This window comes from Theropithecus gelada, chromosome 3 (genome assembly GCF_003255815.1).
Source record: "Theropithecus gelada isolate Dixy chromosome 3, Tgel_1.0, whole genome shotgun sequence".
Taxonomy (NCBI): Eukaryota; Metazoa; Chordata; class Mammalia; order Primates; family Cercopithecidae; genus Theropithecus; species Theropithecus gelada.
In genome coordinates, this window is record NC_037670.1 from 89,185,368 (window position 1) to 89,212,249 (window position 26,882).

Consider the following 26,882-nt stretch of genomic DNA (forward strand, 5'->3'; position numbering starts at 1 on the left):
ATGTATGAGCCACTGTAAAAGTGTATTTAGAATTAGTATAGATGGTTCTTTCCTGGTCCTGCAGGTACTTTAGAGCTTGACTAAGTGCATACAGCTTATAAATTTGAATAGACTTTTATTAAACACTTTGACTTTATTTTTCCAGGAACTTCTTTATTAATTACTGAACACCTGTTGCATTCTTTTTCCCTTAGTCATTTCTGAAGAGGGTTTCTCCTAAGTTTGGCCAGATGTTTATAACCAGCTAAATCTAAATATGTGTGCTTTCTTTTTAGATTTGGATCTCTTGTTAAGAAACTTGCTAGGTTAGGCGAATTATCAGTAGTTAATGTTAAACCATCTTTTTTGACAGAATAGCCTTATACACATGTAATACTTTTCTGGTGGTACATTTTAATATAAGTGACCTTAAAGAATTAAAGTTCTTTTCTGGTGGATATTTTCACTTTAACATTGGCCTGACCACAATAATTGCTAGTGGATGTATCAGCTGAAAGATTATCTACTACTTACTTAGGAAACTTAACTGCGGGGATGCCTAGCTGCTTGGAGCCGCAGCTGAAGCCCCGTGTTACTTGGCCCTGGCAAACGTAAGGCAGATGTTCCCTAATGTAGTCGGCTTGGGGCATAGGCTGCGGCCTGGCCCGCGTGTCCCGCAGAGCCGCGGTCAATATGGTGCCGGGACCCTGGACCAGCCCCGGGGGCAGGAACATGAGCTTTGCCTGCCGCGAGGGAGCACTATGGGCTGGAGGAGGCCGACAACATGTTGCAGCGGATCCTTGATGTTGCTAGCCTGGCAAAAGCCACCTGGTGAATTAGGAGCTTGGAGTCCTTTCAGAAAGGGGGACTTAAGCTGGGCCTGATGGGAAAGGTTGGGGGGTATTAGGTGGGGGACTAGGGGTATTAGGTGGAGGATGATCTAGGGGATCCGGTGTGCCGTTCTCTTTGCCAGATCCCCGAAATCCCTTCCTTCACTGTCTTTACAGTAGGGGCAGGTGCATAAGGGAAAAGGGAGGACAGGTCTTTGCTTCCAGCAAAGAGCATAGTCCAGTTCTTCTTGAGAAACTGGGCTTTTATTATTTACATGTTGAATTAAAAGTTGACATAGTATCCCCTCAGTCGACCCAAACTTTGGACAGAAAATTGAGGGATTAAGGATAGGTCTTGAGTCCAAATAGAACAGCAACATTTTATCATTTGTTGCCTTTCCTTATGGTCTTTCATTATCTTCCCAACATTTTAGCATGAGACTTAGGGGCTATCAGGTGGTATATTTTTGTTACTATTCTTATCTTTTCTCATGGGATCTAGGGAACTATCAGGTGGTGTATCTTTTTCACTGTTCCTATCCTTTTTGCTTTCCCATATTGGGTCTTGGCTAGGTGCAATCCCTCATATCAGGAATTTCTTGCCTAGCAGGGGCTTGCTGTGGCTCAACCTCTCATATTAGGGACTTCTTGCCTATTTGGGGGGTTCCTTGTGGCTCAACCCCTCATATTAGGGAATCTCTTGCCTATCCTTCACTGGAAGCTTTACTAAGGCTCAATGCTAACATATTAGAGATGTCTTGCCTATCCTTTTTTTTTTTTTGAGACGGAGTCTCACTCAGTCACCCAGGCTGGAGTGCAGTGGCGCGATCTCGGCTCGCTGCAAGCTCCGCCTCCCAGGTTCACGCCATTCTCCTGCCTCAACCACCCGAGTAGCTGGGACTACAGGCGCCCGCCACCACGCCCGGCTAATTTTTTGTATTTTTTAGTAGAGACGGGGTTTCACCGTGTTAGCCAGGATGGTCTCGATCTCCTGACTTCCTGATCCGCCCGCCTCGGCCTCCCAAAGTGCTGGATTACAGGCGTGAGCCACCGCGCCCGGCCTTCTTGCCTATCCTTTAGCCCCATCTGCTGGAGGTTCCTTGCATCCTTTCATTTCGTCCGCTCTGGCCACTTCCCTCAAGGGAATATTTCAGGTCCCTCTTAGCATTAATGGCGGGTCACTATAAACCCCTGATGGGACTCCCGGAGGGCCTCCCTAAGCTATATGAGGTGATCATGGAAAAGCAGATTGGACTCACTCCGCACAGTAGTGTTTGTTACCATTCACACACTTTCAACCTCCAGAATGCCCCGACACCCATCCCAACCACCAAGGAAGTACTTTGTCGCCCCTGCAATGTTTCCTACCTTGATCTGTGCACAGAGTTTACCTGCTCACCGTGGTATTGCAAGCCTCTCCTCCCCGCGTTGCTGAGAGTCCAGGTTTATTCATCACAATGGGTGGGTCTCAATTTCCCATCCCTGAGGCTACCGCAACAGGGCAGTGGAATGCGTCTCCCCTGGGTAGGGTGACTGAAGACCCCTTCCCAAAGGTGAATGGGGATCCTGATGAGCCCCCAGAATTGCTGGATATAAAAATGCTCTAGGAATAAATGCTGGGTGCTGCAAAGTGAAACCAGCACTCAGGCAAAAGTTGTCTCAGCAAGGAAATTTATTTCTGCAGAAGGGTGCCACTCACATCAATCAAGATCACAAGAGCACACCAAACAAAGGAGAGCAGCAGGTTTTATTCCTGACACATAGTCCCTACTTCTGGGTCACTCCCCCATGGGTTGGGGCCAGACCGCACAATCTGAGCTGACCCGATTGGCTACTTGCAAATATTTTTCTAAATATGGAAGAGAAGGGGGATGTGAGGTACAGTGGTGGAGCATGTGAGACGTGCAGTTTCGGGGCAACAATGGGTGCAGGTAACCAAGAGAACAGATGTGAGTTATTGACTAGAGCTGATGGGAAAGGGGTAGGCTGCTTATAGTAACTAGGGGCAAGGAGGAACAATAAAGTTGAGTTTGAAAACAAAGGACAAGGAATTTAGCAGGGTAAATCTTTGAAGAGAAACTCAGAAATTCATTGTATCTTACCAAGAAATACAGAAAATAGAATTAATCTAATAGAAAGCAAGAAAGGGAAAAATGAAAGCATAAACAAGGATTGTGATATTGTGATTTATAATAAGAAATATAGATTTGGTTTTCACCCCATCCTGTTTCTTGACACACAGCTCCAAAAACCCTTGGAATCTCTGAAGCAGTGTCTTTTTCTATGGTAAGGTTAATGGATGGGGGGTTTGGTTGCCAGGCAAGCCAACTATTTGATTAGAGGGTTGGGACTTTCAGCCTCACCTTCCCCACCTCCAGGGAGACGAGAGGGGATGAGGGTTGAGTTGATTACCAATGATGAATGACATAATTAATCATGCCTACTTAATGAGGCCCTCACAAAAGCCTAAAAGGACGGGGTTTGGGGAGCTTGAAAATTGCTGAACAAGTGGAGGTTCCTGGAGTATGGTGCGCCTAGAGAGGGTATGGAAGCTCTCTATCCCTTCCCACATACCATTCCCTGCATATCTCTTCCATCTGGCTGTTCATTTGTATATTTTAAAATATCCTTTTAGTAAATGGGTAAATGTAAGTGAAGTGTTACCCTCTGTTCTGGGAGCAACCCTAGCAAATTAAACCCAAAAAGAGGATCATGGGAACCCCCAGTTTATAGTCGGTTGGTCACTGATTGGTGACCATTTCACCTGAAATGGCACTGTATGGGATGAAGCCTTTAACCTGTGGGACCTGACACTATCTCCTGGTAGACTGTGTCAGAACTGAACTGAATTACAGACACCCAGCTGGTGTCTGCTGAAGAACTGCTTGGTGTGAGGAGAAATCACCCTCCCATATTTTGGTCACAGAATTGTTCCGTGTTGTATGCGTGTAGTAGCAGAAAAAGCTGTTTGTTTTCCTACATCAAACAAGGATAGGCCGGGCTCAGTGGCTCATGCCTGTAATCCTAGCACTTTAGGAGGCCAAGGCAGGTGGATCACCTGAGGTCAGGAGTTCAAGAGCAGCCTGGCCAACATGGCAACACCCCGTCTCTACTAAAAATACAAAAATTAGCCAGGCATGGTGGCAGGCATCTATACGTCTATAATCCCAGCTACTTGGGAGGCCGAGGCAGGAGAATCACTTGAACCTGGGGGGCGGAGGCTGCAGTGAGCCGAGATCAGGCCACTTCACTCCAGCCAGGGCAAAAGAGCAAAATGCCATCTCAAAAAACAAACAAACAAACAAACAAACAAAAAACGAAAAACAAGAATAAAGAGCACAAAATAAGACAAGTAAATGAAAACATATCAGTAATCACAACAAAGGTAAATAGATTAAGTTCACCAGTTAAAAGAAAAAGAATCTCAGATTGGAGAAATTAAAACATCTGAACATAGGCTATTGACACATCTAAAACATACAGGGGAAAAAACTTCAAAGGAAAAGGAAGGGGAAAAAAACAAGCAAATATTAACCAAAAGAAATTACACTTGTATTTTGAGATAGTATATTGGTATTCTGAGATAATTATTTTAGTGTCAGACAAAATATACTTTTAAGAAAAAAATCCTTATTATGGACAAAAAAAGTTACAACATGAAGATAAAATAATTCATTAGAAAGATTAAACAAACTTTATATAAATTTTTTCTTTTCATATTTTATAAAACTTACTAACATGTAAAAGAAAAAAAAGTACAATGAACACCTAAAAATCAACAATTTAGGTAGGAAAACTCACCTTTTTCCAGATGTGTGAAGTATTTTGGCATGAAATGTTATAATGTATGAAACTTACTTTGAAACAGTTCAACCACAATTATAAAAAACAAAATATAGATAAATCAGGAAGCTATTATGACAAACTGTTAACAATGGATGACTCGCATTATCACCTCAACACATAAAAATAGCTCCATAATTTCATCTCATACTCATTCTATAAATTTCCCCATTGTCACCAAAAATACCATTTATAGCACATATTTTTTCATAGCAATATCCAATCAAGGATCATCTGTTGCATTCCATTGTTATATCTTTTATAAGGAAGAAAAAATCACAGATCATTTTCTTCTCATTACATGTAGATTTTTAAATTTCCTATGACGAAATAATAGCAAATTAACTCTAGTAAAATATAAAAAGAATAATACAAACCTTTTGTACCAAGTTGGGTTTTTTCCGGGAATGCAAAATTGGCTTAACATCAGTCAATGCAATTCACCATATTAACAGAGTAAAGAAGAAAACAATGCAAACTGACAATAACATGGAATAGGAATCAAAAGCCCATTATAACCAGATGCCTCAGAGCACAGTAAGTCTACAACACAAGCAAAAACAAAAACAAGACAAAAACCACGTAATTATTTACAGAGAAATAGGTAGCAATTTAGTTTTGAATTTTGCCAAAGGACGAGTCATCTCTAGGCTAGACCTTACTTTTTTTTTTTTTTTTTTTTTTTTTGAGATGGAGTTTTGCTCTTGTTGCCCAGGCTGGAGTGTAATGGCGCGATCTCAGCTCACTGCAACTTCCACCTCCCAGATTCAAGCGATTCTCCTGCCTCAGCCTCCCGAATAGCTGGGATTACAGGTACCTGCCATCACACCCGGCTAATGTTTTGTGTTTTTAAGTAGAGACAGGGTTTCACCATGTTGGTCAGGCTGGTCTTGAACTCCTGACCTTAGGTGATCCACCCACCTAGGCCTCCCAAAATGCTAGGATTACAGGCATTAGCCACCACACCCAGCCACTTTCTTTATATTACAATTAACAGACAAGTTTGGGGACACCAAAAGACAGTGACTGATCAAAAAGTCATTCTACTAGTACCTTTATTCTCTGTTTTAAAGACAATATTTTGCATTTCCCTGATGGAAGGAGGTATTATGACTCTTTTATTACCTTTTACCTACCCTGGGAATGAGGGAATATGGAGACATCCAATCATTGGGAATGTAAAATAGCACAAACACTTTGGGGAAAGATCATTCGGAAAAAGGTGCATTTCTTAATGCAATTATCCTATGATCCAGTAATTTCACCCCTAGATATTTATCCAAAAGACATGAAAGGTTAAATTCACAAGAAGGCTTCTATTAGAATGTTCATATCAGCTTTATTCATGATAGCCAAGCACTAGAAATAGCCCAGGTGTTCATCAATAGGAGAATGGATATACAAACTATGTCAGATTCATACGATGAAACACAACTCAGCAATCAATTACTGACACATCAAACAACGTGAATGAATACCAAAAACTGATGAGTGAAAGCTGCCAGACATGAGAATACATGTTTTATGATTACATTTATGTGAAATTCTAAAATAGGCAAAACAAATCTATGGTGGAAAATTTTGCCTTGTGCGAAGAGAGGTGAGAATTGACCAGGAAGAGTATGAGGGGACTTTTCGGTGTGACGGTAATGGTCTATATCTATAGGAGTTTGCGTAAGCAGGTCAATGCATTTGTCAAAACTCAGCTAGTGCATACTTAAAATTTGTGCATTTTACTTTTATATCAAAAGAAGAAAACCTTAAACAAATACCAAATTTGCTAATGATTTACATGCTAAAGTGTTTATGGGGAAGTGTACTGATGTCTGTAATTTGTTTTGAAAAGCATAAAAAGATAAAATGGATTAGTAGCTGTGGTGGAGTATAATTTAAAAACTAGCACTTTGGAAGGATGAGGCGGGCAGATCACATAAAGGTCAGGAGTTTGAGACCAGCCTGGCCAACATGGTGAAACCCCATCTCTACTAAAAACACAAAAATTAGCCAGGCACGATGGCACGCACATCTCAGCTGCTCGGGAAATTATATATATATTATATATAATCTGATGTGTGTTCACTGTCATTTTTTTCAATTTGGCTGCATGCTTGAAATATTTTATAAAATGTTGAAAAAAAAATTGAGCTCTATTGCCTCATTTGAAGCAAGTTAGTAAGGAAGCTTTCTCTAAGTTGATAGATTAAGTAGCAAGTAAGCATAATTTTAAGAGGAACTTGTCACAGGAATTTTTTAAAACATCAAATTTTCATTCCTTTTAAGCAACACATATAATTTGTCTTCAGGGTAGGGTGTTCACAATTCTTAGTGTGACTTTTAAAATGTTAGTTGAGGCCGGGCGCAGTGGCTCACACCTGTAATCCCAACACTTTGGGAGGCCGAGGTGGGTGGATCACCTGAGGTCGGGAGTTCAAGACCAGCCTGGCCAACATGTAGAAACGAAACCCCCAACTCTACTAATAATACAAAACTAGATGGGCATGGTGGTGCATGCCTGTAATCCCAGCTACTCGGGAGGCTAAGGCAGGAGAATCCCTTGAACCCGGAAGGCAGAGGTTGCGGTGAGCCAAGATTACACCATTGCACTCCAGCCTGGGCAACAAGAGTGAAAGTCTATCTCAAAAAATAAATAAATAATCAAACAAGTCAGTTGATAGTTAAAAATTTGACAATTCCATTTTTTTCTCATAAGAAATGAGAGAAATCATTAATTGCATAGTATGAGGGAAGGGGGAAGGAAAGTCTTCAAAAATATTTGACCAAGAGTTTCCCAAAACATGACCTGAGCCTATTAGTAAAGTAGGTGTATTTTAGTTTCTTCTAATTACCTCCTCCACCTGAAAAATAGTCCCTTCTATATCCATTATTTTGTTTTCTTAAATCAAGCAAAATGAGAACAGCACTGTGTAAATTATAATCTATATAACTATACTGCGTCAATGACTTCTAAAACTTTTAACTTATCTAAGGAATACATTTGATATCATGACCCAGCACACACACACACACACACACACACACACACACACACACACACACACAGTTGAACTGAAGCTTCAGGAAACATTTACCCTTATTACTTATAATAGAATTTTTCTGTTTTTCTTACTTGCCCCAACTTAAAGCTCATGATATTTCATATTCCATTGCTTTAAAATGCTAATCACAACCCACTAAATTGATAACATCTAATGGATTGTAACATACCATTTGAAACACAGTACTATGCATTCCTTAAGGTTTTTTAGAAATACTGGATTTGGACTGTGTTGTGATACAGTGTAAGAACTGTAGGACCATGAAATATCTTTATATTGCTTTATATGTGCTATTCCAAAGATGCCTTTTCTCATATAACAAATATATATTGAACACCTATTTGTGCAAGGCCTCATACTAGAAACTTGAGGTGAACAATCTGATAATTCTTTTATATATTTTCTTCTTAAGAATTGAAAAGGGCCGGGCGTGGTGGCTCAAGCCTGTAATCCCAGCACTTTGGGAGGCCGAGACGGGCGGATCATGAGGTCAAGAGATCGAGACCATCCTGGCTAACACGGTGAAACCCGGTCTCTACCAAAAAATACAAAAAATTAGCCGGGCGAGGTGGCGGGCGCCTGTAGTCCCAGCTACTCGGGAGGCTGAGGCAGGAGAATGGCGTGAACCTGAGAGGCGGAGCTTGCTGTGAGCTGAGATCCGGCCACTGCACTTCAGCCTGGGCGACAGAGCCAGACTCCCTCTCAAAAAAAAAAAAAAAAAGAATTGAAAGGGTTTTAAACACATATGCTTATGTTACCAAAATTCCATGTAGTCACATAGGATAGACATTATCAATGATTTGGAGCTGGAGACACCAAATCAGAAAGCACATACATGGTTAGGTGTGGTGGTTCACACCTGTAATCCCAACACTTTGGGAAGCAGAGGTGGGAGGGGAGAGGATTGCTTGAGCCCGGGAGCTCGAAGCCAGCCTGAGCAAAATAGCAAGACCCCATTTCTACAAAACATGAAAAATTGGGAGGTGCCATGGCTCATGCCTGCAATCCCAGCATTTTGGGAGGCCGAGGCGGGTGGATCACGAGGTCAGGAGATCCAGACCATCCTGGCTAATGCGGTGAAACCCCATCTCTACTAAAAATACAAGAAATTCGCCAGGCATGGTGGTGGGCGTCTGTAGTCCCAGCTACCGGGGAGGCTGAGGCAGGAGAATGGTGTGAACCCGGGAGGCGGAGCTTGCAGTGAGCAGAGATTGCGCCACTGCAGTCCGGCCTGGGCGACAGAGCGAGACTCCGTCTCAAAAAAAAAAAAAAAAAAAAGGCCGTGTACAGTGGCTGACGCCTGTAATCCCAACACTTTGGGAGGCTGAGGCGGGCGGATCACAAGGTCAGGGGATCCAGACCATCGTGGCTAACAAGGTGAAACCCTGTCTCTAAAAATACAAAACCTTAGCCAGGTGTCGTGGCATGTGTCTGTAGTCCCAGCTACTTGGGAGGCTGAGGCAGGAGAATTGTGTGAACCCGGGAGGCAGAGGTTGCAGTGAGCCGAGATTGCACCACTGCACTCTAACCTGGGCGACAGAGCAAGACTCCCTCTCAAAAAGAAAAAAGAAAAAGAAAAAAACATAAAAAATTATTAAATATCTGGCCATGGTGACCCATGCCTGTAGTCCCAACTACTCTGGGGGCTGAGGTGGGAGGACTGCTTGAGCCCAGGAAGTCCAGGCTGCAGTGAGCCGATTGTGCCACTGTACTGTAGCCTGGGCAATTGAGCAAGAACCTATCTCAAAAAAAAAAAAACAAAGAAAAGAAAGCACATACATACTTGCCCACAGTCATACCATTAAATCGATGGAAGAACCAAATTTTCCCAACCTCCATTCTAAAAATATAAGGTATTTTAAAACAACTTCAAAATAATATTTTCTATATTAAAATAAATGCCCTTTTTGCATAGAAACAATCACAAAAATGTTTCCTCTCCCCAAGCCTTGATATCACATCAACTGTATCACCCTCTCCCCTCCATAGACTCCTCAGAAAGTTTATTTCTTTGCCTGAATAATTAGTAAAGAAAGGGTGGGTGGGTGGATGAATTAAGCACCAAAGAAGATTAAGTTAAAAACAGTGATTTATTCAAATAGATGCTGCTGCTAACCAACACTTAAAAGCAGTGTGAAGTTACACTTGCCCTACGAAGGACTCGACGGAGGTCCGAAACTCATCTGAAAAGATATGTGAAACATACTGATACTGGTAACATCTGAAGGACAATAATTTTTTTTAAATCATGTCCTAACTTCCTTACTTAAATGCACACTAATATTATTGATTCATTTAAGCCAAAAGCAACAAACTCAATCTGATTCAAGCAAAAATCTGACCACTACTCAATCTCCTCCCCACTCTCAAACAAAATTATGAATTAGCCATTGTACATTTTATTCCCAGTCTTCTCCCTATGCTGCAAAATGCTTCTAGCCTGCTGCTCTTGATATAAAACAGAGTATGCGGATGAACACCTATTTTGGGTTTTCCATGTCCTTATATATTGATACAAATGGAGATATTTCACCATTTTGTCTCCCCCATATGGGTATTAATCATATTTTGTTATGTTACCTCCAACATCTAAAATAACAGTAACAGCATGAAGCAATAAAAAGAATGTGAATGTGAGTCTAATTTCCCCTCCCCACACTCTATTATAGACTTCCCACTTCTCTTCAGACTTGTCTCACACCTCGGGCTAAATCTTTTCTCTGCAACCAAAATGCTTAATAATTAAGTGAAAGATACACCAATGTGATATAGCCACACAATGGAGTAACTATTAAAGTTATTTACTTGCTGACTTAGAAATTCATCCTACATTGTACAAAAAAAAGTATATTATTTTTAAAACGTATGTATATATGCACAAAGCAAAAAAAGTATAGAATGGGTTTAGTAACTCATTGTCTTAACAAATATTAATTGGGTACCTATTATGAGCTAGACACAGTTGTAAATGCCCAGGTTACATAAATGAACATGATGAAGTCCTTGCCTCCATGGAGTTTATATTCTAAGAAACATGAGAGAAAACAAAATAAGTTAATATACCATTTAAAGTTGAGTATATCAGAACTACAAAGAAAAGTAAAATGGCTAAGCGTGCTGAGGCCTAGTATTTTAGGAAGGTGGTCAAAGATGACTTCCCTTAAGAAGTAACATTTAAATGTACACCTGAATGCTGTTTGGGAGGGAACCATGACGTTATCTGTGGGTGAGAGTGGTGGCAGGTAGAGGAATAAGGTGTTTGAAGTTACTGAGGCAAAAGCATGCTTGGTATGTCCTAGGAAGGACAAGTCAGTATGACTGAACAGGAATTGGGAAGGAGGAGGGTGGTAAGAAATGAGGTCAGGAGGCATCCAGGGGCACATTAGGGCTTTGAAGGCCACAGTGGGAACTTTGGATTTTAAGTAGAAATGGGAAGTCACTAGAGAGTGTGGGGAGGGGAAATCAGATTCACATTTATCTACTAAAATATCAACAGTAGTTATCCCTGGGTAGAAAGATTTCAGACTTTTTCCCATTGTGCTTCTCTATATTCTCATTGTTTCGCCTGGTTTGTTGTTGTTACTGTTTTGAGACAGGATCTTGCTCTGTCGCCCAGGCTGGAGTGCGGTAGTGCAATCGTGGCTCACTGCAGCCCCCAGGCTCAAGCCCCTGAGTAGCTGAGACTACATGAGCAATACCAGTTCCCTAAACAAAAGTTCTTAAGAATCATTCAGGGCTTTCAATTATGGGAGAAAAATGGTTTCAATTAACTATATATTTTTTGGTCTGTTTCATTACATCATGCTCCCTTTTCAGGTAGATACTTCTATAAGAGAAAGGGGAAAAAATGGTAACTACATTAATAGCTACTCAGCTCAAAGTGTTTGGTTAAAAACAGAATATTGTTTACATTTAAACCAAAACTGTGTGTGAGAGGCTCCTATGTAAGCTGCTAACACTTTGGGCTTCCAAGGCATAACTAAATGACATGAGACAGATTTCTGTAAATTCAAAATAAGTAATATGCTCAACAAAAAAGCAGACTTGAGTCTCTGCAGTCTATGTAACTCCAGAGTCAAAATCATACGTGTTTCTTGAAAACTAATGAGACCTAAGTTATCTATCATTAACTACCTGAAATAATGTTTAAATTACTTTTTAATTTCATATATTTGCTTAAAGTAAACCCAAAGACACCCTGATACAAGTTTGCAAGTTTTTAGTACCTTTAGTGATGCCCTCTGTGCTAATGTCCAAATTAAGATTAACTGAAAATATAAATACTAAGGCTTGACTTCTTAAAAACCAACAGTCTACTGTTGATTTTTAAATGTGGCTGCTACCCATTTCAGATTATCAGTTTACTGTTGATTTTTAAGAAGTCAAGCCTTAGTTCTCCAATCTATCTCTGCACTCAGACTCTCCTACCCTAGGTACCAAATGAGAGGCACTATTGGGTAACCTTCAGTTTTTCTCTTTTGAAAAAGTTATCTGGAATTGAAACAAAACCAAAATTTTCTTAAGATTCCTTTTAACTATCATTTATTAAATGCACAACCAACATTAAAGAAAAAAGCCTGTAATACTTTGTAGGTAGAAATAATATATTTTATTTCATCCCTGAAAAAAACAAAAACAAAAACAAAAATGTCCACATCTAATAGGAGAGACTAAACAATTATTCCAAACTTCTACCTGGCAATGGCATATAATTAATTTCTTCACATAAAGGTAGAGAGTACAGAGAAGAGAACAGAGATTTGGAAATCTGTCTTTCATGAAACAATATTTCACATATTTATTTTAATAAAATATTATAATTATTGCTACTACATGTGGTAGCATATTATAATAATGAACAATACAATATCTAAACTAAATTCTATACAGTCTACATCTAGAAGCTAGCTGCACTTAAGCAGTTATTATAGAGAATAAATACTATGAAATATAGGGCACCATGTGGCAATTAGATTTGCTACAAGGAAAATTTAAATAAAAGTATAATTTGTTTTATACCAGAATTACCCAAGATTAGGGTTCCCTGTACTATATACAGCTTTTTTCCTGAAAAGATAGTCAATCTTCATAGTTTATACTTTAAATGTTCTTAATTAAGTGGCCATATATAAAATGAATATCTAATGTATCTGTTATACAAATTCAAAATTTCATAAAGGATACTCTTATATAATATAATGTTAACATTTTCCAAGCAATTTAATGCAGCACAAAAGTACCTTTATTATATACATCTGGCTAAAGTCCTCAAGAGTTCATCTCCCAAGTCCCTTCCTCCTGGACAAAAGCAAAATTAACCCAAATATGGAAATAATGTGCTTTCCTGATAGCATCACTCAAAGGGTTAAACTTTTAAAAGAACATTCATGTATGTGAAAAATCATGAATAATTTAGTTATTGTTACTCTCATCATAAAAATATCTTTCATTCTTCAGAATATAAGAAAAATTTAAGTATGAGATTAGAGTTTACAACTATTTTAATGCTGTTATTAAATTGCCCCAATGTTTATGATAGGTAATGGACAGTGGCTGCTACCCATTTCAAGATTATACTCTTATAAGTGTAATTTTTAAAAATAAACAATAATTAACCTTCGGTTATTCTGAAGGATAGTGCAAATGAATACATTCTTTGGGTCATGATTTCAAAACATTACTTCCAACATTATATTTCCTTTCTCTGCTCATAATTGGAATAACAAAATATAGTACTAGAAATAAGCACATTTTCAAATAGCCTTAGTCTAACAGTTACATCAATTGAGAACAAATGACAGAATGATTAAATATTCTCCACTTGCCCAAAAAACATGTTATATACTTAAATAAATATGTTATAGAAATGAATCCATGTTTTTCAGAGTTTTCATTTCAGCTTGATCTCAAACACAAAAGATTTATACAAAACTCACCTACCTGCTTATCACATCAACCAAATTACCAAATTCCCTTTAAGGACATAGTACAGCATTGAACAGACTTGCCTGAAAGCAAACAAATAACTTTAAAATTTTTATGTACAGAATTAGAGTTCCATGAATCCAGCATACTCCTTGAAAATGTGTAGAGCTTTTATTGTAAAGTATTAGTCTGTCCTAGCCAGCGATTATAAAGCTTTTCTGCCATAGGATAAAATCCACAGTGGATGGAGCAGCACAAGGTGATTTTCAACTGCTATCTGATACTGCCTGAGACATTCGTTCTTTTATTTGTGGTTACTGGCACCAAATTCCCACTAGTACCATTGGTGGTGTTGGTTGCTGAGCCATTCACAACAATATAGTCAACTTTGTTCTCCAGCTTCACCAATCGTTGCAAAATGTCATCCAGAAGGACAGCAATTGTTCTTTTCAGATCCGCTAGGGGAAAAAATCAGAATAAAATAAACATTAACAGAGCTCTTAATTTTTGTGTTTTTACAGTTTGAAGGAAAGAGGTGGACAACTACTGGGTCATCTAGAGAAAATGTACTAGAGAGAATGCACTCATACTACAAATAGGAAAAGCCTTTTTTTTTTTTTTTAAGACAGTTTCCCTCTGTCGCCCAGGCTGGAGTGCAGTGGCATGATCTCAGCTCACTGCAGCCTGCACCTCCTTGGTTCCAGTGATTCTCCTGCCTCAGCCTCCTGGGTAGCTGGGATTACAGGCTCCCGCCACCATGCCCAGCTAAGTTTTGTATTTTTAGTGGAGATGGGGTTTTACCATGTTGGCCAGGCTGCTCTTGAACTCCTGACCTCAGGTGATCCGCACTCCTCAGACTCCCAAAGTGCTAGGATTACAGGTGTGAGCCACTGATCCTGCCCTAATTTTTAAATCAACAGCATCATTTACAAAGAGTTTCCAAAAGGAATTTTGGAGTTGTAAATGTGGGGGAAACTCTCACTTTTCCAGGGCGATATAATAGATTTCAAAGTCTGGTTCAAAATATTAGTCTTGCTGTAAGTAATTCATTTATCTTGAGTTTCTTAAGCAGTTTGTAAAAAATACCACAGACATGTAATCCCAGCATTTTGGGAGGCCAAGGCGGGCGGATCACGAGGTCAAGAGATCGAGACCATCCTGGCTAACATGGTGAAAACCCGTCTCTACTAAAAATGTAAAAAATTAGCCAGGCGTGGTCGCATGCGCCTGTGGTCCCAGCTACCTGTGGAGGCTGAGGCAGGAGAATCCCTTGAACCTGGGAGGCAGAGCTTGCAGCGAGCCAAGATTGCGCCACTGCACTCCAGCCTGGGCGACAGAGCGAGACTCCATCTCGAAAATATAAAAATAAAAAATAACATAGACTAAGCCGGTAAAGTAAAAAGCTAGCTAAGTAAGAGAGTCCATGAAATACAGAAATAGAGAACCTCTACAGGGGTGGAGTTGTGGGGGAGCCTAGGGTCCAGCGCAAATGCCAGGAACCTGTTCAGTGCAGTAGGACACTAGCAGTAGTTCTGACTTAAATTTCCCACAGAAAAAAGGTGGGGAAGACTGTATCTTCTAACCTCTTTGTAATGTTATGGAGTTTTAGCAAACTTTACTTGGCAAGAATAAAATTATGAGGCTTTTCTGCCTTAGAATTCTCTTTCTCAGGTTTCCCAAAATCATCTAGCATGTATTAGGTACTCAGTTAGTGACAACGAATACTGTTATTTTTGTTGATCATGTACCAAAAAATCAGCCCATGCCCTAATCCAGGATCACCAGGAGAGAAATCATCTAACAACTGATAAATGTGCTGATGGTTCTATCAGAAAACCACAAGCAACAAAAGAGAAAATAAATTGAACTTCATCGACATTTAAAACTTTTGTGCATAAAAGGACATTAATCAAGAAAATGAAAAGACACCCTATAGAAGGGGAAAAAACATTTGCAAACCATATACATGATAAAGATCTACTATCCAGAATATATAAAGATCTCTTACAATTCATGAACAAAAAGATCAATCAAGTTTTAAAATGGGCAAAGAACTTGAATAGACACTCTCAAAAGAAGATATGCAAATGGCCAATAAGTACATGAAACGATGTTCAACATCACTGGCCACTACGGAAATACAAACCCAAACTCAATGACATGCCATTTCACACTTACGAGGATAGCTGTCACCAAAGAAATGAAAAATAAGTGCTGGCAAGGATGCAGAGAAACTGAAACCCTCACACATTAGTGGTGGGAATATAAAATGGTGCAGCTGCTGTAGAAAATAGTTTGTCAGTTCCTCAAAAACTTAAACATAAAATTGCCATATGACCCAGGAATTCCACTCCTAGGTATATACCCCCCCAAAAAAAAATCAAAAGCAAGGACTCAGAGCTCAGAGGGATACTTATACACCAATGTTCATTTCAGGTTTATTCGCAACAGTCAAAAGGTAGAAACAACTCAAGTGTCCATCAACAGATAAACGGATAAACAAAATGTGGTATATATGTAAACACAATGGAATATTATTCAGCCAGAAAAAGGAATGACATTCTGATACATGCTATAACACAGATGAACCTTGAAAACGTTATGGTAAGTGAAATAAGCCAGACACAAAACATCATATATTGTACAATTCCACTTATACAGAATATGTAGAATAGGTATATGTATACAAACAGAAAGTAGACTACAGGTTATCAAGGACCAGGGGAAGGAAGGAATAAAGAGTTATTGCTCAGATGTTACAGATTTCTTGTTTGGAGTGGTACAAGTTTTGGAAAGATACAGTAGTGATGGCTGCACAACACTGTGAATATAATGAATATTGATGAACTGCGTATTTTAAAAACAATTTTTTTTTTGAGACAGAGTTAAACTCTTGTTGCCCAGGCTGGAGTGCAATGGCGCGATCTTGGCTCATCACAACCTCCACCTCCCAGGTACAAGTGATTCTCCTGCCTCAGCCTCCTGAGCAGCTGGGATTACAGGCATCTGCCACCATGCCTGGCTAATTCTGTATTATTAGTAGAGGTGGGGTTTCTCCATGTTGGTCAGGCTGGCCTCAAACTCCCAACCTCAGGTGAGCCACCCACCTCGGCCTCCCAAAGTGCTGGGATTACAGATGTGAGCCACTGTGCCCCGCCCCTGATTTTTTTTTTTTTTTTTTTTTTTGAGACAGAGTCTCACTCTGTCACCCAGGCTGGAGTGCACTGGAGCAATTTCGGATCACTGCAACCTCCACCTCCCAGGTTCAAGTGATTCTCCTGTCTCAGCCTCCTGAGTAGCTGGGATTACAGACGTGCACCACCATGGCCAGCTAATTTTTGTATTTTTAGTAGAGACAGGGTTTCACCATGTTGGCCAGGCTGGTCTCTGGTCTCAAACTCCTGACTTCAGGTGATCCGCCCACCTCGGCCTCCCAAAGTGTTGGGATTACAGGCGTGAGCCACTGCAGCCAGCCTTAAAAATTATTTTAATGGCAAATTTTATGTTATCAATATTTTACAACTGTTTAGAAGTGGGAAAAAAAGGTATCAGAAAGGAGTAGTACTACAATAGTGGTTGTTATAGAGGGTGATAAAAAATACTTATCAAAAAATAGAAATTTAATATAAAGTGAGGGGGAAACTATTTGGAGCAAGTCTTATGCTAAAATGAGATTTTCCAAGCAGTGCATCTCTGGCATCATTCATCATGAACACCTCAACATTCTAGTTTAAAGGGAATATACAAGAAAAACATTTACAAAAATCCTTCAGCAAGAAGTACCCAGGAATGAAGTATCATGACATATATTTCTTTCAGATGGTACCAAAAAGAAATAAACATAGATATTTGTATATATAAAGAGGATTGGGCACGGTGGCTCACGCCTGTAATCCCAGCACTTTGGGCGGCCGAGGCGGGGTGAATCACTTGAGGTCAGGCATTCAAGACCAGCCTGGACACCACGGTCAACACGGTAAAACCCCATCTCTACTAAAATACAAAAAACTTAGCCCAGGCGTGGTGGCATATGTCTGCAGTCCCAGCTACTCGGGAGGCTGAAGCAGAAGAACTGCGTGAACCCGGGAGGTAGAGGTTGCAGTGAGCTGAGATCACGCCACTGCACTCCAGCCTGGGCGACAGAGCAAGACTCCATCTCAAAAAAAGAAAAGAAAAAGCAGACATTTAAAAATAAAAAAAAGTTAGCCAATTGTGAACTTAGATGAAAGATATATGATGTTTACCATACAATTTTTACATTTCTTCTGTAGAGTTGAAAATTTTCAAAATAAAACATTGGGAGAGGGGACATTTATTTATTAATATCTTTCAATCAAGAGTTGCAATAGTATTTGGTAAACAGGAGATAATCATATTTTTAAAAACTCTTCAGCAGTTAAGACTAAATCATAAATCCTGGATCTCCTTTCCATGGCAATCACCTCCTTTATAATACTAAAAGAAGTAGCAACCAAAAATGGGCAGGCAGGGGACAGTCTTAACACATTAATGAAATGAAGCTAAAGACCTTGGAGGTTTGACATTAAACTGAGGTGTGAGAATTATAAAGGTACAGTCTAATCACTTATTTCAGTCAGGGTTAGAAACTGGCAATTAAAGAAAAAGTTAGGATAAATGAGAAACAACTATATGATAACTTTACGGTGTTCTAAATTATTATTAAATATAGAACTTTTAAATTTTCAAAAATCGACTGTTATAATATTATTAAAAAAAGAGACGAAGAGGATTATATCTACCTTCCTCCGTGATATAAAATCACTTAGTTGAATTTGGAGTTCTTTCAAATACACCAAACATTTTCCTTTCTCTACATTCACAATACAATTTTATGTTTACATGTCATGAGATGACATCTTTAAGGGAATTATACGCTTGTATTAATATTATATGTGCATCTATAATACTTTCCCCCATAAAGCTCCATCACTGAAGGTGCTAGCAGTAAGAACCCCTTCCCTATCTTAGACCTTGAACCCCTAAAAGCAACTTGGAAATAGAGATCCTGTCATAGCTATCCTTTTAGGGTGCTTCATCACACAGTAGACACTCGACAAATGTTTGAAATGAACATTTGCTGAAGGTCTAATTCACATGTTTGGTAGGTAGCATCATCACTGAGATAGAAATGAGGGATCCAATTTAGAAAATAAACCACTTTAAGGTTACTCTCTTTCTACTTTAACTTCCTTATTCTGGGAGAAGATCAAATAGTTTAAGAAGGGGAAAAAATCACATAACAACATAAACCTAGCCTGATTATTTCATAGCACACAAAAATCAAAAGAAGGGTATATGATGCTATTAAATATGCTAAAGATACTGGGTATAAAAAGATTCTAACTATGCTAAACATAATCAGTGATTGTAAGGCACAGCAGGAAGCCACTATCATCCCTTGAACTATGGAACAGAGGGAGAACGCAGTGATTTACCAGAGGCCAAGTCCAAGGGCACCTTGTGGAAAAACAGAACCAAAGCAGGCTGTCTGGCAGAAAGTAGCACTACAAAACCATCATGGGCACCGCCAGAGACCCCACCTGAAGCAGAGAGGAAGGGGGAAAAATACCTTCCCTTCTTCCTACTTTCCAAATTCCTTCCATACCTCCCACTGGCTGAACCCAGGCAGAAGCCAGCTGATTTGGGAACTTGGAAAATGCCACCTACTGGAATCACTCACTCTTCCTTGAGAAATAGAACAGAGTAAGGGTAAGGAATAAATCTGAGGGCCACCAGCCACATGACTGGCACAAACATAAGCACACAGGCTCTTGCAGACCCCCTACTTATGTCATATGTCTCTTAATCTTTTTTTTTTTTTTTTGAGACAGGGTCTTGCTCTACCGCCCAGCCTGGAGTGCAATAGCACAATCATGGCTCACTACAGCCTTGACCTCCTGGATTCAAGTGATTTCCTCCCACCTCAGTGCCCCCTCCCCACTCCCTGCCGAATAGCTGGGACTACAGGCACACACCACTATGCTGGGTTAATTTTTGTAGAGATAGGGTTTCATCATGTTGCCTGGGCTATTCTCAAACTCCTGGGCTCAAGCAATCCATCCACCTCAGCCTCCCAAAGTGCTGGGACTACAGGCGTGAGCCACCAGGCCTGGCCGTACTTTACCTTTTTATACCTAAATATTGTTTTCTGGTTTGTACTCTTAATGTCAGCTGCCTCAAATCTATTTAGTAGAGAGGCAGGTCTAAATAGATAAACCTGTATGTACACACAAAAGGAATAAAACTGTTGTAAAATGCAAAATGACACAGAAGTGTTTAATATACATTGTACAAGTCAAAAACTTTTCCTTATTAATATTTTTCAAATTAAAATCAATACTTTGCCACCACTAAATATTAGCTTAATGGTGCGAGCAAGAAAATTTAGAAATCACTTCTTTTCTTTTTTCGGATACAGGGTCTCACTCTGTCTCTGCCCAGGCTGGAGTGCTGTGGTGCAATCTCGGCTCATTGCAGCCTCAACCTCTGGGCTCAGGAGGTCCTCCCACCTCAGTCTACCAAGTAGCTGGGATTACAGGTGCCCACCACCACACTCAGCTAATTTTCTGTAGAGACAAGATTTTGCCATGTTGCCAGGCTGGTATCGAACTCCTGAGCTCAAGTGATACTCCCTCCTTGGCCTCCCAAAGTGCTAGGATTACAGGCATGAGTCACCACGCCCAGCCAGAAGTCGTTTCTTGGTTATTAAAGTGAGTTACCCAGTGTAAACTTTTATTATGAAGCTACTAGCAGTAAAGAAAGAATGCTTCCAAAGAAATACAAACTAAATATCATAGCAAAGAGAACACTGTTAGGTAAAAGTGCTTTCAAAGACCTCATTAATTCTATGATTAAGTGTACATTCATTGTTTAATCTTTTGTATTTTTAATATAGCTACCTTCTCCCACTGGGTGCTTAATAAATTATGTCACTCAACAATTACTTTATTACTTCTCTTCTTAAGATTGCAAGGCAGGGCCGGGCACAGTGGCTCACGCCTGTAATCCCAGCACTTTGGGAGGCCAAGGCAGGCAGATCACCTGAGGTTGGGAGTTTGAGATCAGCCTGACCAACATAGAGAAACCCTGTCCCTACTAAAAATACAAAATTAGCTGAGTGTGGTGACCCATGCCTGTAATCCCAGCTACTCAGGATGCTAAGGCAGGAGAATCGCTTGAACCCGGGAGGTGGAGGTTGTGGTGAGCCGAGATCGCGCCATTGTACTCCAGCCTGGGCAACAACAGCGAAACTCCGTCTCAAAAAAAAAGATTGCAAGGCAGTTTAGATCACATGAGTGAACTAAGATGAGTTCTCATCAAACATTAAATACAAATACCTTAGTTCCTAAAATAAGCCCAATTTTTCCTAAGAAATGCTAGATAATGGCTTTGCCTAAATGATACAAATCACCATAAAGAGCCTATGCTGTTTTGTTTTTTTTTTTTTTTGAGACGGAGTCTCGCTCTGTCGCCCAGGCTGGAGTGCAGTGGTGGGATCTCAGCTCACTGCAAGCTCCGCCTCCCGGGTTTACGCCATTCTCCTGCCTCAGCCTCCCGAGTAGCTGGGACTACAGGCGCCCGCCACCTCGCCCGGCTAGTTTCTTGTATTTTTTAGTAGAGAAGGGGTTTCACCGTGTTAGCCAGGATGGTCTCGATCTCCTGACCTCGTGATCCGCCCGTCTTGGCCTCCCAAAGTGCTGAGATTACAGGCTTGAGACACCACGCCCGGCCAACAGACCATGCTTTAAATAGCTACATAGAAATCCCATCTAATAGGAATTCTGAGATTGACTTTCCTTTAACATATCTGGAATACAAGGACCACGCATTTTACAGATTTGGCTTCGGGTTTTTTCCTTAATTGTTAAATTAACTTTTTGTTTTGAGATAATTGTAGATTTACAAAGAGTTGTAAGTAATAATGAATACAAAAATTCCAATGCCCCTTGCCTAGTTTTCCTACCATGGTAACATCTTGGAAAACCGTGTACACAATCACAACAAGAATGCTGACATTGATAAGAGTTAAGATGCAGAATATTTCTATCACCACTAGGATCCCTATGTTGCCCTTTTACAGTAAAACCCATTTCCCTCCCATTAATCTGTTTATTTGGTATATGGTATTACAATGACTGATCTTCAAATACTGAACAGCTTTGCATCTTTGGATTTGTGGCCGGGCATGGTGGCTCATACCTGTAATCCCAGCACTTTGGAAGGCCAAGGCGGGTGGATCACTTGAGGTAGGGAGTTCAAGACCAGCTTGGCCAACATGATGAAACCCTGTCCTTACTAAAAATACAAAAATTAGCCAGGCATGGTGGCAGGCACCTGTAATCCAAGCTACTTGGAAGGCTGAGGTAGGAGAATCGCTTGAACCTGGGAGGCAGAGGTTTCAGTGAGCTGAGATCACACCACTGCAGTCCACCCTGGGCAACAGAGTGAAACTCCATCTCAAAAAAAAAAAAAAACTTGGTTTTTAATTCTTTTTATATGCTGCTGAATTGTTTGCTAATATTTTCTTAAGAATGTTCACATCTATATTCGGGGGAATTTTGATTTGTAGTTTTTATTTTTTATGCTGTATTTGCCTACTTGGGTGTAAAGATAAACTAGCTTTATAAAATGAAGTAGGAATTGCTCCTCCTTCTATTTTCTGGAAAAGACTGCATAAAATTATGCTAATTCTTCTTTAAACTGCAGAGAGAATTCTCCAGCAAAACCATCTGAGCCTAGAGATTTTTTTCTGGTGTGGGGGGGAACTTTTAAATTATAAATTAAGTTTCTTTTTTTTTTTTTTTGAGATAGGGTCTTCCTCTGTCACCCAGGCTGGAGTGCAGTGGCTCCATCTCTGCTCACTGCAACCTCTGCCTCTCAGGTTCAAGCAATTATCCTGCCTCAGCCTCCTGAGTAGCTGGGATTACAGGTGTGCGACACAACACTCGACTAATTTTTTTTGTTTTTAGTAGAGATGGGGTTTCGGCATGTTGGTAAAGCTGGTCTTGAACTCCTGACCTCACGATCCACCTCGGCCTCCCAAAGTGCTGGGATTACAGGCGTGAGCCACCGTGCCTGGCCAAATTTCCTTAATAGTTATAGGGCTATTCAAATTATCTATTTCATATTGGGTGGATTGTGGCAATTTGTTTTTTGAGAAACTGATCCATTTCATCCAAGTTATCAAATTTATGTGCATATAGCTGTTCAGTGTTCCCTTATTATCCTTTTGGTATCTGTAGGATCTGCCGTGATATTCATTTTTTCATTCCTGATGTTGGCAATTTATGTCTTTTTTCTTTTTCAGTCTTATGAGAAGTTTGCCCTTTTTTTTTTTTTTTTGACCCTATTAAAAGGACAAGCTCTTTGTTTCATTGATTTTCTCTACTGTTTTTCTGTTTTCAGCTTCATTGATTTCTGCTTTTATCTTCACCATTTCCTTTTTTCTGCTTGCTTTGGATTTAGTTTGCTTTTCTTTTTCTAGGTTCTCTAATAGCTTAGATTATGGATTTGAGACTTTTCCTCTTTTCTGATTTATGCACTTAGTGCATAAATCTAAATTTCCCTCTCAGCACTGCTTTAGCTGTGTCCCACAATTTTTTATGCTGCATTTTCATTTGTATTCATTTCCCTTGAGATTTCCTCTTTGACTCATTATTCAGAAGTATGTTGTCCAGTTTCCAACTATTAGAGATTTTCCTATTATCTTTCCATTATTGATTTCTACACTGTGGTCAGGGAACATACTCAGTATGACTTCAATTCTTTTAAGTTTGTGAGGCTTGTTTTATGGCCCTGAACAAGGTCTACTTTGGTAAATATTCTATGGACTTTTTTTTTTTTTTTGAGATAGGGTCTTGCTCTGTCACCTAGGCTGGAATGCAGCAGCATGCTCATGGCTCATTGCAGCCTCAACCTCCTGGGCTCAAGGGATCCTCCCACCTCAGTCTCCCTAGTTAAGAGCTCCTGTTCTCAAGCAATCTGCCCACCTTGGCCTCCCAAAGTGCTAGGGTTACAGGTGTGAGCCACCACACCCAGCCTTCACGGACAATTGACTGATTGATTGACTGATTGACTGATTAACTGAAACAGTCTCACTCTGTCACCCAGGCTGGAATGCAGTGGCACAATCTCAGCTCACTGCAACCTCTGCCCCCCAGTTCAAGCAATTCTCATACCTCAGCTTCCTGAGTAGCTGGGATTACAGGCGTGCGCAACCACAACCAGCTAATTTTTGTATTTTTAGTAGAGATGGGGTTTCACCTTTTTGCCAGGCTGGTCTTGACCTCCTGACTCCAAATGATCTGCCTGCCTCGGCCTCCCAAAGTGCTGGGATTACAGGAGTAAGTCACCACGCCCTGCCTCCATGGACTCTTGAAAAACGTGTATTCCACCATTGTTGGAATGTCATATATATGTAAGTTGGATAAATAGAGCATTCTACATAAGTCAATATGTAAACTTTTTATGTACAAATTTTAAAACTTGTCTTTCTCTCATAGGTAAAGGCTGGTTGCTGGTCACTTTCCTTTTTTTTTTTTTTTTTTTTTTTTTTTCCAAATTTTAATTACTACGTTATCTTGGCATGAAGTTCTTAGCATGGTTTTATCCTACTTGGGGTTTGCTCAGCTTCTTAAATCTGAGGACTCTGTCTTTTGCCAAATATGGAAATTTTACAGCCAGTATTTCTTCGATTGCTTTTCCAGCTCTGCTCTCATTCTCCTCTCCTGAAATTCTAATGACACAAATGTTAGATTTTTAGTTATGGTCCCACAGGTTCTGGAAGCTCTATTCTTTTTATTCATTTTTGTCTGTTTTTCTCCCTGTTATTTGGATAGGGTAATTACATTGTTCTATCTTCCAGTTAACTGATTCTTTCCTCTGTACCCTCCATTCTGTTGTTGAGTCCATTTGCTGAACTTGTTACTTTAATTATATTTTTCACTTCTAACATTTCCATTTGGTTTTTGTTTATATGTTCTATTTTTCTCCTGAGACTATTTTTTTTTGAAGGTGTCTTTTTCATTTGCTTCATATTCATTAAATGCTCATTGAAGAAATTTTATCATAGCAGCTTTAAAATCTTTTTCAGATAATTCTAATATGTCCTTGTCTTAGCCTATTCAGGTTGCCATCACAAAACACCATAGACTAGGTAATTAATATAAATTGATTTCTCACAGTTCTGGAGGCTGGAAAGTACCCTATTAAGGGGCCGGCAGATTTGGTATCTGCTGAGGGTCTGTTCCTCACAGATGGTGTCTTCTAGGTGTCCTGACGTGACAGAGGGGTGGAAGAGACAAGGCAGCTCTCTGAAGCCTCTGTTTAAAGGGCATTAATCCCATTCACAAGGGTAGAGTCCTCATGACATGATCATCTCCCAAAGACTCCACCTTCTAATTCCAACAGATTAGGTTTCAATATAGGAATTTTGGAGGGACACATACACTCAAACCATAGCAGTCACTGTCATTTTTCAATCAGTCTGAGATCTTCCTTGTTCTTAGTATAAGTGATTTGTGTTTGAAATTTGGACATTTTCATATTATGAGACTCTGGATCTTATTTAAACCTCCTGTTTTAGGTGGTTTTCTCTAACACCACTCTGGTGGGGGAGGGGTGCCACCTTGTTACTGCCAGGCAGAGGCAGAAGTCCAGGTGCCCCATTCAGCTTCCATGATACTCAAGGGTGGTGGGCTCCTCATTCCTGCTGGGTGGAGATGGGAGTTCCAGGTCCCCACGTATTCTCCACTGACAGTGTGGTGGGGATGGCCTCATACTCACTGGGGACAATGAGGGTCCTGACTCTTTGCAGGCTTCCCCCGACATCATACCAGAGGGAAGGGAGATGAACAGTTCATTACTGCCATGTGGAGGTAAAGTCCTGGTTCTCCATGTGGTCTCCACTGGTCCCATGAGTACAGTGGGGACAGTTCTCACTCCTGGCTGGCAGGGGTGACATTTCCGGCACCTACTGCCTTCTCTAACACCTCCATGGCAGGAATGTTGTATGCCTCACCGTAGCCCCGCAAGGATAAAAGTCTAGGCTTACCACTTGGCCCTTGATCAGGTAGCTGGTAGTGTAGCAACAGTTTTTTTCTGTGATGTTTGGCTAGAGGAGAGCTGTTTTTGTCTACAAGTTTTCTGACTTGCTAGGCTGCCTTTTCTTGGCTAGAGAGAACAGGCTTTTGTTGGGCCTTTTTCTGTCTTTGCCTGTTGGCAGTTATCAAGGTTGCTGACTTCTTTAGCTTCAACTGTGAAATACACACAGGGAACATACCACTGTGTCATTCCTGGTCTCCTGAGGTCCCTAGACTGTCTGCCTTTTTCTCCTCCAGAGTCTTATATAAAATGTCCAAGGCTTTTAGTTGCATTTGGAAGGAAAGAACAGGGGAGAGATGGATAACATAGATGAGGAAGGATCTCCATTTTCCCAGACGTCCCTGGTGTAAGAAATTTTTAAAACTGGTTTTCTTCAAACTATAAAAAATAATCTTCAATAGCCTGCTTCTGAAAATGCTTATAACACTGTTTTACATTCATTACTTATATAATAAAGTATATATTTTTTAAATGAATTAAATAAATTTTAATCTTGGTCATTTTACTAAGGAAAATTTTTGCTGGGTTTGTGTGCAAGAGCAATTTTTAAACTATTATTTTCTGAAGAATATTTAAATAGTAACATTAAATTATTCTCCGGGCTGGGAATGGTAGCTCACACCTGTAATCCCAGAACTTTGGGAGTCCGAAGCAGGACTGCTTGAGCCCAGGAGGTTGAGTTCAGCCTGGGCAACAGAGCAAGACCCCATCTCTTAAAAAAAAACAACTGTGTGTTGTGGTGCACACCTGTATTCCTGGCTTCTAGGGAGGCTGAAGCAGGAGGATCACTTGAGCCCAGGAGGTTGAGGCTACAGTGAGCCATGATCGTGCCACTGCACTCCAGCCTGTGTGACAGAGCAAGACCTTATCAAAAATTATTCTCCTAAAATATTTGTAGAGTCTTTTTTTTTTTTTCTGAGACAGAGTCTCACTCTGTCACCAAGGCTGGAGTGCGGTGGTGCAATCTCAGCTCACTGTAACCTCCACCTCCTGGGTTCAAGCAATTCTTGTGCTTCAGCCTCCCAAGTAGCTGGGACTACAGGTGCCTGCTGCCTACCTCAAGTGATCCACCCACCCGGGCCTCCTAAAGTGCTGGGATTACAGGTGAGCCACTGCAACTGGCCTT

The 26,882-nt window shown here is 40.3% G+C and overlaps 1 protein-coding gene across 6 annotated transcripts in view; it reads right to left on the reverse strand.

Annotated features, from left to right (window-relative positions):
• Window positions 1–12,298: 12,298 nt before the first annotated feature.
• CCDC126 (coiled-coil domain containing 126) overlaps window positions 12,299–26,882 on the reverse strand; it is a 41,164-nt gene continuing 26,580 nt past the window's right edge. For 5 of the 6 annotated variants that reach the window (XM_025381236.1, XM_025381239.1, XM_025381235.1 and 2 more), the window contains one exon: window positions 13,103–14,091. In XM_025381236.1, the coding sequence (XP_025237021.1) occupies window positions 13,907–14,091 (185 nt within the window). In that variant the 3' untranslated portion in view covers window positions 13,103–13,906. Of the gene's footprint in view, window positions 14,092–26,882 lie in introns of all 6 variants that reach the window. The other variant, XM_025381234.1, reaches the window with a different exon arrangement.